The 12381-nt window shown below is 36.0% G+C and overlaps 1 protein-coding gene across 7 annotated transcripts in view; it reads right to left on the bottom strand.

Annotated features, from left to right (window-relative positions):
- Window positions 1-276: 276 nt before the first annotated feature.
- Window positions 277-12381, bottom strand: part of ODF2L (outer dense fiber of sperm tails 2 like) — a 28133-nt gene continuing 16028 nt past the window's right edge. For 6 of the 7 annotated variants that reach the window (XM_027651602.1, XM_027651604.1, XM_027651603.1 and 3 more), the window contains 4 exons: window positions 11576-11661; window positions 11327-11489; window positions 10547-10672; window positions 9492-10065 (listed from right to left, as the gene is read on the bottom strand). In XM_027651602.1, the coding sequence (XP_027507403.1) occupies window positions 9937-10065; window positions 10547-10672; window positions 11327-11489; window positions 11576-11661 (504 nt within the window). In that variant the 3' untranslated portion in view covers window positions 9492-9936. Of the gene's footprint in view, window positions 1461-2804; window positions 5993-7124; window positions 7252-9491; window positions 10066-10546; window positions 10673-11326; window positions 11490-11575; window positions 11662-12381 lie in introns of those variants that run through there. The other variant, XR_003529022.1, reaches the window with a different exon arrangement.

Here is a 12381-nt window from a genome sequence, read left to right as displayed (position 1 = left end):
TATGTTTTATAGACTGATGGAAGTTCAAAGCTAACACTAGACAGAAATTGGTTGTCATTACTTGATTAAATGTAGATCATTCAGTCAGATATGGTTATTGGTTATGGTAATTCCTGCAAGAGTGCATCCATGAATAAAACTAGTAAGTATAGTAATCATACACAGTCACAAAAATGTTTAGTCTGTTCTTGGAGCACCATTGCTATTGATGAAAATAAAATTCAGCATTTTACTATGGAATGCCAGAAATAAAATAGAAGTAAGATGCTGGGGACATTTAAAAAGATGCAAGTTTCATCTAATATGGAGCTGTCCCTAGCTGATAGCCAAAGGACCAAGGATATGCCTCTACTGACTGAGGGTAGCAACAAAAGCCCGTTATTGACTGTATTTTCGGTCAAACATCTCTGCAAAAGCTACCTGCAGAAAGGAGCTGGGGATTCAGGAGCAAATGACTATGGGTGAGGCAGACTGTCGAGCTGTGTAGAAAGCAGTAGCTTTTATGAGCAATTCCATGACAAACAAAACATTCAGGGATGAGAGTAACAAACCAGCAGCCACAGGGATGTAGGTTCATTCCTAGTCTGTTGTATTTCTGCTTTTGGACAGCTAGAGGTACATTTTGAAGAGAACTACTGGCACAAGCACACAGCTGAAGAGAGCATAGAAATCATTCCCAAGGTTGTATTGAATGACAATATTTTTTTTAAAAGAAAAGTTATACCAACATTTTCCAAGGTATAAACTGGATCTTGTGTGTGTGCATTACATGTCCACTGAGCGCCTAACACATGGCTGTGATTGAAAAATGTAAAAATTCCTCAAAATTTGGGTTTTCTTGGGGATGGGAAGAAAGAAACCAAGGTTCTAGGTTTAGCCAAGTGTATTTATTTTTGAGGGCTGATTTTGTATCCAGTATTTATTTTTGAGGCTGGTTCCTGGTCTTACTGACTGCAATGAAACTCCTTGTCAACAAAACAGTACAGAGATACATCTGCTTTGTCTGGTTTACTCTGCTTCACAAGCTCTCCAGCTCTGAAAGTCTATTTGAAACTATGAGGAAGGCAAAGAAGCTCTTCAGATTGAAGCAAACTGTCCTTCCTTGAGGAAAACTTCCCAACCACCACTGATGATGCAAGGGACAGAATATCCTGTGCCAAATAAGAGCAAAGGGCTGCTCAGACTGTTCCAGATCTACGTGATCCTCAAGGCAGGAAGAGCGACTTGGGGTTTTTTGTTTACCATGGCTGGCTGTGCCTGGGACACAGAAGATGTCTTTGGTGGGACAGAACAGTTTCTCAAGGGTAAAACAGAGTTCACTAGGAATATGAGTGTTCATATCTCTCACCAGCACTTTTACTGGATCTACTTCAGTAGTTTGACAAGTGGGCATTTGGTCTTCTGCAGGATTTTCTGTTCTTTTTGCATCCCTGTAGTCCCTTTTTTTCCAGTTTGATGCCCTAGTAGGAAAAACACAGGAGATGACATATGCCTGAGCTGCTAACATTGAAAGGTGCATTAGACGCAATTTTACAAAAATTAGGGTCTGTTCACTGCAAGCACAATTTTACGAGAGTTTCTTTGTCCAACATATGAACCATAGATAGTCTCAAAGCATATAGAGGCAAATGAGCAAAGTCTGATGTACAATCAGTATTTAGGAACAATAAAGCGGAATAAAAAAAGGTAATTTCTTCCAGGGTATTGCCCATGAATCTGGGTGCCTTACATAAAGTTTTATGGTTTGACACATGAGTAGAACTTTCACCTGATTTTACTAATTTCAATCATTACCTCCTTTCTTTTATAAGATCAATATACTCAATAAGAAGAGGGGTTTCACCTAATGAGGGCAATATAATTGAAAGGCTATTCAACATCCTTTTTCTTGAACAAACGTTCCAAAGAGTCAATCTCAACTTATTATTTGGTTTCACAGAGTTTAATGTTAAGAACTACAGCCCCCCCGATTATTTATTTAAAGGAATCCAAATATAGCTTCTTTCAATGCTTTAGTACCTAGAGAATAAAACAGCTGTCAGCAATCTGTTCTTCTGAGAGGCGTTCATATGAGCACTAAGTCTGTTGTTTCTAATTTCAAAAATACCATAGTCAATAGTCAACCGCAGACAGGTGTGCAGTCCAAATATAAATTTTGTATTTGCCAGTACATATGCACATTAAATATGAAGATTGTAATACTAAATTTTACACAGTGGAACAGTAAGAACTCTAAAATTAATATCAAATGCCTTGACACTGTCAGATGGTTACCAGGTGCCTTACACCATGAATTTCACATTATTAGGACACGATTTGTGGTACAATATGTCATTGAAATTGCCAAATTCAGGCGCTGAATTATGTAGGGTAAAATTTCTCATGATGGACAGATTTAAGTGGCTTAATGCATTGAAGTTATTTTTGTCCCATGGGCTCTGTGAGCCATAATATAGACATTTTGAAGTGGGTAAGCTAAGGATCACTGAACAAGGTCACCTGTTAAAGTGGTGTGACCCCACTGTTTGTGGCCAGATTGAATAGATTCACAATTGTCTATAGTTCTGAATAAAACAAAGTCCCAGCTTCAGATTTTACTTTGCATACAGTGAGTAAAAAAGTATATGATATACTCCTGGCCATGCTGATATCACTGGCAAAATTCCTATGGAGTTTTAAAAAAACTCTGACCACTGACTCTAAAAGGTACTATTATATTATCAAAAAATGAATTAGATAGAGACTGAGCATAGAAATAGGAGTTACTTCATTTAGTATAACACATTGTGTGAATTAAAACTTACTTTTTGTCTTTGTTTCTTCTCAACTAAGAACAGCAACATGTCTGAGGATGTGTGGAAGAACTTGCATAGAACCTCAAAATAAAGATGCTGAAGTTCCCATGGAGTTTCTTTTCCCATGAAACAGTGCACAAATATTATTTTTAAAAAAGGAAGGGAGACGAAGTTGAGGAATGAAACCAAGCATTCTAAGGTATTCCTGTACGAGAGTCCTATTTCATTTATCCAGGAATAGTGGGCATGCTGGAGAAAAGGAGCATATTTCAACATGAGGGCACAATAGCTGCAACCATGAACATTCACACTCTCACTTTGCTCACAACTCCCTTTTTTTGCAAGCTTGTGTGCATGCCTGGAATGTGTTATATGCCCACACATTTCTTATACAAATGTGGGACTGGAAATTGTCACCACGTGTGCCTCCATCTCTAAGCACTGGAAACACACTCTCTGCTGCAGTGGCTGGGAGCACCTTCAGTGAACAACCAGGACACCATCAAAAGCCATTGAAGGGGCAGAATAAACAGAGTAGTGTAGTGATAGCATTTTATTGCTTTGAAGGAAATGTCTGAGGCTGGTAGTGACCCAAAAAGCCTCTTTAATTGGCCTACGGCTTTTTATTTAATAAAGTTTTGATAAGCCCAAGTTGATCTTGAGTAATGTATTGGTATGGAAACAATCTAGTTCAAAGGACGATTAATCCGTTCCAGTGTGATAAATGTTAAGCAAGGATAATTAATTCCAGATTTTTACATTCAAGAACTTAAGCTTCTTCATGGCTAATCAAATACATGAAATGGTAAGATAATGCAGAAAGTCTGATTGCATCTCACATACCCCACCAGAAGCCTCATCTGTCAAAAAAGAAATAATCTCATTCTCGGAGCAACCTGACAGTGCAGTCAGATATTGCACCTAGAACTATCCATTTCACATCTAGCCATCCATCCAAAACATAGTGGTTGGGCATTCATCTTGGAAGGATATCTGTAATCCACATGCTCTTTCACATGACTTTGCCAATGTATACGAGTGTTCATTTTGATCTGCTGTTGGAAGTACTCAATTTATATCATCCTAGATCAAAGTGGATGTCAAATCACTAAAATCTGGAATCAAATCTGGCAACCTTGAACATACCTTTAAATAATTTGACCACATGTAGTGTACAGTTCTCAGATGCATCTCCATATTTTGGGAAGTGAAGTCTGACATGTAAAATGAAGTATGAGATTCACTACTAGAAATTGATATTTATCCAGGAGGTAATAGTTACCATAAAGCACACTTTTCCCCTATTTGAGTAAATGATACTGTGAGACTAATAAGACTTCAAAACATAAGTTTTTGCCAAAAAAAAAGGAAAACCCAGTAAATTTAGGATGTTTCTGAATAAATAAGGAGATTGGTAGAGAACAGTTTGAAGGGGGGCAGTTGCTATTGTAATCTTCCTGTAAGATTTGGGCTACTTGTGCTAGAGGCAAATAGGAAAATTATCACCAGAGAATAATTACTGAGTTCACACTGACACCTTTTTGGCATGATTGCCATGTTTCTGGTACTTGATTGGCCAAATTACAGCTGTCATTGCAATGTGCCATTTTTGAAGAAAATGAAATGGTTATTCAAAACAAAGTCTTCACTGTTGAGTTGTATAATCCTCATGAAGTACATCATCTGGAGTTTCTGAAACTTCCACAGCTGAAGTGAATACCAAGATGCAAAGCAAAGACAAAATGGAAATGAGTAACAAGTCTTGGGGCTAAATTATGTCTTCACTTGGACTGTTGCAGCTGCAGTGAATAGAAAACTCAGGCATTAGGCTAATGCGTGCAAATGTATCTCCAACATAATTATGATCTGACTTCCAAAATAGGTTTTAGAAAATTATAAAAAACTATGTTTGTTTCTACCTGGAAAAAAGTTTGAAGGAAAGAAGTCACTTAAAGAGTTGCAATGTTGTTCAAAGAAAGGACAAGCACATCACCTAGGTGTCCTTTTGAAACTGTGGAGTGTGATTGAACCAAGTAATGAGAGTTTGCCAAAAAGCACAATAAGATAGGATGCTTAGAGGGATTGTGAAAAATCATTCTTGGGCACTTGAAAATTTTCTACTTTGTTTGACTGTTCAAAAGACACCTTCACAGAAAGAGACACAATTTTTCATTATGAGACACTGAAAAGTGCTCCAAAATGGGCAGAAGTGGACAGACGGAACAAAGTTCCTATTTTAACACAGAATTGTAGTTCATTAAAAACAGTGAGAAGACAGAAGAGAAATTAAAAACTTGACATTCACCATTCTAAGCCAGATATAATGCCAAGAACTGAAAAATTATTAGATTACTAGAAAGAAACAAGACTAATTTTATGAAACTTTTCCTATTTCCAGACATTAGTTTGGTGATTGAGGCCAGAAGAGCTGAAACCTAGCAAGCAGCATTTTACAAAAAACAAGAACTGAAGCTGATACCACTGTTCCCAGTACCCCTAGCAGATGTGAGTTGCTTAAACACTAAGTTTGGGAGTTTGGAACCATGTCAAGAATGCCATCAATAAGCAGCCCCTAGCAGGATTCAAAGGATATCTTCTGCTATGCAGCAGCATGGAGTTTCTGTTTCTGTTATTGGGATTTATTTCACTCTGTGGAGCTTCTTTTTGTTTCCAATGTTTGGATGATGGGTCTACTAGAAACATGTCATCAGAAGACAACCACATTTCCCCTCCATTATTATATGTACACACCAAAAAAAAAATCAGCAAGACTGCCACCTCTGAATGCTCCTGTTTGGGGAAATCTCCCGAGAAATACAAGCATACAAAGAAATATTTAAATGTCTATTTCTGCATCCCATGTGCTTCAGAATATGTCAGAGCCTGAGTATAACTGCAGTGGGTTACTAAGGGTTGGAATAACATCAGTAAATGTCAGAACAATAATTGGACACTTAGAGAACTTGAGCTCCACTTTTGTCTGTAGAGACATCATAAGATTATATCTCTTCATAAATATCCATGTGAAATTTCTCCTAAACCACAATCTTAATAAAACAACTTAATAAAAATAGGAAATTTATTTGAAACGGAAAAACCCTGATTTTTTCTTTTTTGCACTCTGGCAAAGGATTTGCACAAATGCTTGAAAGTTCCTAGGTTTGGCTCTTTCTTCAGATTTCTCCAGATTTTTTCCCCTAGAAAGAGAATGAAATGTTAATACAAAACAGTTTGAGTTTTGCATCATATTAATATACTGATTTTCTCAATAAGAGAGAAGAAGAGGAAACCTTACTGTGAAGGAACAGGCAATGTCCTGAGGACAACCTGAAATGCCAACTTAGCATTTTTGCACTTCAAAAATATCTTTGACGTTTATAAACATCTATGATGGTAAGATTGAGGCTGTTAAAAATACATGGTTTACTTCAGTAGTTTATAATTCACAGTGGCATTTAGTGGGTGGAGTTGTAAATTAGTAAGTGGACTGCTGCCACAGCAGAGCAGGCTGCTGCTCTGCAAAGGAGAATCTTTGCTAAGAATAGGAATGTGGTCACGATGATAATGAACAAGGGCTCAGCCTGCCTGAAACATTGATGGGAGATCAGAAGATTGTTGTTGGATGTGTAACAGCTGCTCTAGAAATTAGATGTTATCAAAGATTTGTTTGAAAGATTGAATTGGATGAAAGGCATGCAAAGCTTAACCAGAAAGACCTGGTTTCAATTTTTAGTAGCACCACCTAAAGGCAGGGTAGCAAATGAAATATTTATGTTGTGGATAAATTGGAAGGTACAGTTTTACAGTCAACAAAATGCTATGTTTATTCTGCTGCAAGAGGAAGGTAAAATTGCAGCAGTCTTTACACATAAAAACATCTTTTTCCCTTTCGCTTTTAAATGAAGTAGATTAATCTGCCATGAAAGCATTATAATATGTTAATCAAGTATTTGATCTGGTATGTCAAACACTCAAACAAAAAAGTCAGCTACTTCCTGGAAACAATATTAATGTCCTCAATAAACTCAGCATTTTAAAGAGATTTCCTGGAGCAGAGAGAGGGGGATGAAGACAGGGAGCACTTATGACTAGGGTGATTTGCTTTTGGACTGTTAGTTGTAAAAAGCCTTATCCCAAGGTTGCAAGCCAACAGCATTATATCAGAAATCCTGAGTGAAGGGTGCAGATAGATAGATGTGGATGGCAAGGTGAAAAACGCACCACCTTCAAACTTTTGGACACTTTATTTACTGAGAGCTGCTACGGGATTGCTGTTCAGCCAGAAGTGGAACAGAAAATATTCTGACCCCAAATGCATAACAGACTGACCTGCATGACTGCAATAATTTCATGGTTTTGACAATCAGCAGACATCAACACAGTGCTCTCACTTTTCTGGCCTTAAGAACCATGCTTGAGCTATATAAGCCTTAAAGCGATCCACAGGAAACTTTCACTGAAAAAGCAAAAAAAAATCTGTATGAAATCATGGTGTCTACTTCACACCCTGCACAACCCTTTCCTATGGGGCCCTGCTTTGATCCCTGTTTGTGCTGGCCAGCTCTCAGCCCCCCAGCGCACTAAGGGATGCACACAGATGTTACGCTGCTGAACAGTTTGTCAGCAGAGTAAAACAGGTCCCTTATTCTCTAGAAAAATGAACAACGAAGTGATTTTGTCACAAAAAGTTTAATCTGGCTCTTTTCTGAGTCAGGACACTGGACGTTATCATAGTAGAAGACATTTTGAGCTGCATGATAACAGTCCCTCCTTAAACTTCTCCCGGATATCCAAGTGTTGATTTCATTCACCATTAGACAGACAAAAGAACTTCTCAAAAGGCGAGGTGTGCTAGTAACCTATCACACTCCACTGAGGACTTGTCCATATGGTGCTCAGTGATTACTGTGTGTCTATTCTGTAAAGATATCCCTTAAGCTGACACATGTCTAGCACAAAATTATTGAGTATCTGTGCTCCTACTGGAAAGACTCCATCTTACAGTAGAATTTATAGCAGTTTTTGTGTCATAGACAGGAAACAGAAAAGAAGAAGTTCTTCTATCAACCTTAAACTACTAATAAGCTACTTTGTAGACAGGATTAAAGTGGGTGGGGTCCCAAGTAGCCCTAAGACTTATGCTTCTTGGTTTAAATTCTATGTTCCCATACATTAACACATCTAAAGCATATTGCAGACTGCAGCAGGGAGTAGAGAGCCCAGGTCAGCTCTTTAAGATCTGACAGTTTCAGGACTCTACATGCCTACAATTTAACCTAATTAAAGCTCTGAAATTGTAATTTTTTAATAATAAAACTAGAAAAAGTTTTATTATTACAAAAGAAGTTTCATAGAAATAACATAAAGAATAAAGAAATAAACCACAATAGCTTTTTTTCTCTAGATGAGCTAAAGATTTTTAAAATGCAAACACCATGATCAGCTAACACCAATTCAAAAAGAAACTGAGAAAAATCTAGTGATCTTTGTGACTAGCAGCTCTATTTCTACCATGCAAAAAAACCCCAAACAAACAAATAAATAAACAAAAGGGTAATGGAGAGCCATAAAAAACAAACAGCAGAAACTAAAAATGAAAAAACTAATTTCCTGAATAGCAAAAGATAGGCTGAAATGAAGTTACTGTACATCGCTGTATCATGTAGCAATGAAAAGGGTTCAGTTTTTCATGATGACCTTTTGAAAACCAGTCATAGACTGGATTGAACCATTTATTTCCAAAATCTTTCCTTCATACATGATGATTTTCAAAAATGTTTTGATATTTTATAAGTAGCACAAGCAGAACTAAATGAACACAAATATTTCTGTGTGTGTGTAATGCAACTCCCCTCTCCACATTTAACAGAAATATTTTTTACTAGCATGTCATATATAAAAATTATAATTTTATTTTTAAAAAGTGCACACAAGCAGATCATTAATACGTTAGTATTTGTTAGGATGGATAAGCTTTTGCAAAAGACAGAAAAGAAAAAACATCAATGTTCAACACATTACGAATAACTAAAAATGAAATAGAACAGGTATTGTCCATGCATGAACTAACTTATGTTTTCTATCAAAAAATATGAATTATTAATTAGACGTTGTAAATTACATATATTTAACTGAATGCACTACTTTTCCAAAAACATATCACGGCGTATATCTATAAAACCAAGTAGAATTTAGAATTAAAACCACAATCAGAACTGGTTTCTGTATTATCCCTATATCAGTTGAATATTTACATGTGTTTAACCTGAGGCACAACTCAGTCTTACTCAATTGCAGCTCTTGAGCTCAAACACAAATACTTAAATATCTTACTGGACCTGTGTCACCATGAAAGGGTATATCAGCACAATCAGAGCTTAAACTATATATGCATCTAAAATACTTTCCTACTTATATTTGCAAAATATTACTTCAGTATATTCCTGAGCATTATGGAATGTAGGGCAAAAAAGGCTGGACAGGACAGCCTTGTGGTGGCAACTCTCCCATGCAGTGCAGCAGTTCATGACATTGGTGCTAAACTACAAGGAAAAGAAAGAAAGGGAACATAATGCTCTAAATTTTTGCCTGTCTTAATAGATTAGATGTCATTTTCTCAGGCAACTAGGTTTCTACAGTAACAGAAGTGTAATGACTGGTAAACACTATATAATTCTGGATATTTAAAATATGGGTGTTTTCTTCCTCCATGTGATTTGAAAGATAGCCTGTGATCACCTGCATTTACTATGGACTAAAAGGCCACATGTAAGATTTTACAGCACAGAATCTAACATAAGATAGTAAATTCACAGATCAATGTACAACTTTGTGTGCATATCCCACACTTACACTCCTGCCACTGCTGTCATGCAATCTGCCTTTTCACTTCTGTGCCACCAATAGTATAATTGTTTATATCAGTAATACCAAGTCCAGTTCCTATATGACCAGCCAGTAGGACATGCAGTAATGACTGACCTGCTTCTCCCTGCCCACAACAGACATTTTCCTAGGGAAGAACTAACATTAGAGTACTCAATCCTGCAAAATACTGTAAGACTGCAACAAGCTTTTCTTCCAGCTTTTCCTTAGAGCCAAATCTTGAAAAGTTTCTTCACTTTAAAGTAGGTTAAAGAGTTCAGCCAAACATTGTTATGTATGCAGCTTTCAAAAACTGCACATAATTCTGGATGCTCTGGTTCTTGTTCTCTGACTTCTGCAGGCTGTTCTCCAGCTCTTTCAAACATATTTCATGGTGCTTTTCATTCTGGTAAAAAAGGAGAAATACAAAGCAACTTAGAAATAAAATGTAAATTAATCAAAATAATAATCTAAGACAACTGGTACTTAATTTTTATAGCCTTACTTACTTGTAGAAGTTTTCAGAGGTTCTGCAAAACTAAAGGTGATAAAAAAAGCCTCAAAATATTGAAGCTTTTATTTGTGTTAAGTAAGGAGCAAACTGAACATGTTTGAATAGCCTTGTAATCCAAAAAGGCCTTGGAACATAAAAACTATCTTTCTGAATTTTTATCATTAAAGATTCCTAGCATCTCAAAACTATTATGGACATCTGTTAAGTCAATGGGAGATGGTAATGTACAAAGTATGTTGTCAAGTTGAATTAATTTGTTGTTCTGAAAAGAGTGTATCAATTGTACTACTAGTGTGTTTTCAGTTAAAGGAACTTCTGTAAATGGTGATGTGGTAAGTAATTTCTTAAGTGACAAACAGTATTATTTACTCACATGGTGAAATATGCAGAGGAGTTGGTTTTTTTCTTCTTTCCCCTCTCTCACTTCAGTTTCAAGAACTAGCAGCTTTGTCTGAAAGGCTTGTTCTTTGTATAACATTTTTTCCTGTTCTTCAGCTACCTATAAAAGTAATGAGAGAGAAATTATATATATTTACTCTTTCTTAAAGCCCAAATTAAATTATTTTCTTATATAGCATTAATAGCTCTATTTCATCTAATACTTTACTTGTTTCCCATGCACAGAAATTAAATAAACCTGAGAAATATTCTGGTTAAATTTGAAAGCTGTTTCGATTTGAAAAAAAATGCAATATTATTGGGAGGGGAACCCGTTTTAAACTCATTTTTAAGTTAAGCCAAACTCGTAGTTCTTTCAAAACCAAATAAATATCTTCAGAGTATTGAAAAAAATCAGACAGTTTATTTCAACATGATTAATATGAAATTACAACTTCATACATACTTTCTGACTAAACTAATATAATTCACTGCAATGTAAATTTCCACACTTCCTCTTGCATTTGGTTTACTGTTTGCATCCTTTCTACAAATGACAAAACTGAACTTAATATTGAAAGCATGCAAATTCTTCCTTTAAAAAGAGAAGGATTTCAATATCAAAGTTCTTGTGGGCTTCCTATTCCAAAGAAAATAAAAGGCAAGATTAAGCTTATCTTGTCCCATCATTTTTTCTCAAACACATTTGTTTTTAATGCTGTTTTTAAATAGAAAGTGGCAAACAAGATTGAGAGATGTATTAAATCACCAATACCATTTTTCTCCCTTTTTCCAAAGCAGATTCAAGTTGTCTGGTTAATGCATTATATTCTGCAATTTTCTCTTCAAGCTTCAATTTACTGCACTGAAGACTCTGATCTTGTGTTCTGAGCTGACAAGCAAGTTCTTCATTCTGAAATTCCATCTTTCCCAATTGCCTTCACACAAAACAGATTAGTGCATTATAATTCACTATAACAGAAAAGTGTAGGAATTAATTTCAATCAGATTTTTTAAAGGTTACCTTTTAAGAGCTTCATATTTCCTCTGAATGTTACAGTTCTCTTCTTCTAAGGAAAGACTGCCCATAGAAGTTACACTATTGCTATCCTGTGAAAAGGATAATTTGTTTCTAGTTGAAGAGACCTATTTGCAGGATCTCGCTAGACTAAAGTAAGCTTGCCTATTAAAATCCAATCAAAAAATTTAACTGTAATTTCAGATAAATGTTATACTATATTCAGATAAATGCCATATTATATTCAAGTAAATATTATCTTGTATTTAAAACAAATAAAGTACAGCCTAAGTAGTATACTAAAAGTTTGTGTGAACACATTAAGATTGAAAACCTGCTATGTAACAAAATGAAATCCTGAAAAATTTCATATGCTGCTCATGCAGCCTTATGTATTAGGAGTTGGTCAGGTCTACCTCCCAGCAAAAAAAAGCTCCCTCACACTAGAGTCACAGAAAACATAAAAATAATACTGCATATATATGTATGGTTATTGCAGAAAAACAATATAGCACGGGCAAAGAATTTTGGAAAGAAGTGATTATCAAAAAAGACAACCAGGTTCATGAAAGGAGGTATATCAGCAGCAGAAGCTGAAAAAAGAAAGAAGTCAAACTATTTTCCCTTGCCCAGTATGCAGAGGGCTAAACTTTTACATGTTTTCTTTTAAATCTCAGAACATCTCATTAGGATGAGATTATTGCTCTTGCTACCCCCCCATCAGCAGATTAACAATAAACAGCCACACCAAGAGCCTTCTGGCGCCATTATTTAAAGGTACAGCCACCATCATTCACTGGATTACCTCAAGC

Source organism: Corapipo altera, unplaced genomic scaffold (assembly GCF_003945725.1).
Source record: "Corapipo altera isolate COAL_440 unplaced genomic scaffold, ASM394572v1 57, whole genome shotgun sequence".
Lineage (NCBI taxonomy): Eukaryota > Metazoa > Chordata > Aves > Passeriformes > Pipridae > Corapipo > Corapipo altera.
This window is presented reverse-complemented; position numbering and strand designations above follow the sequence as displayed.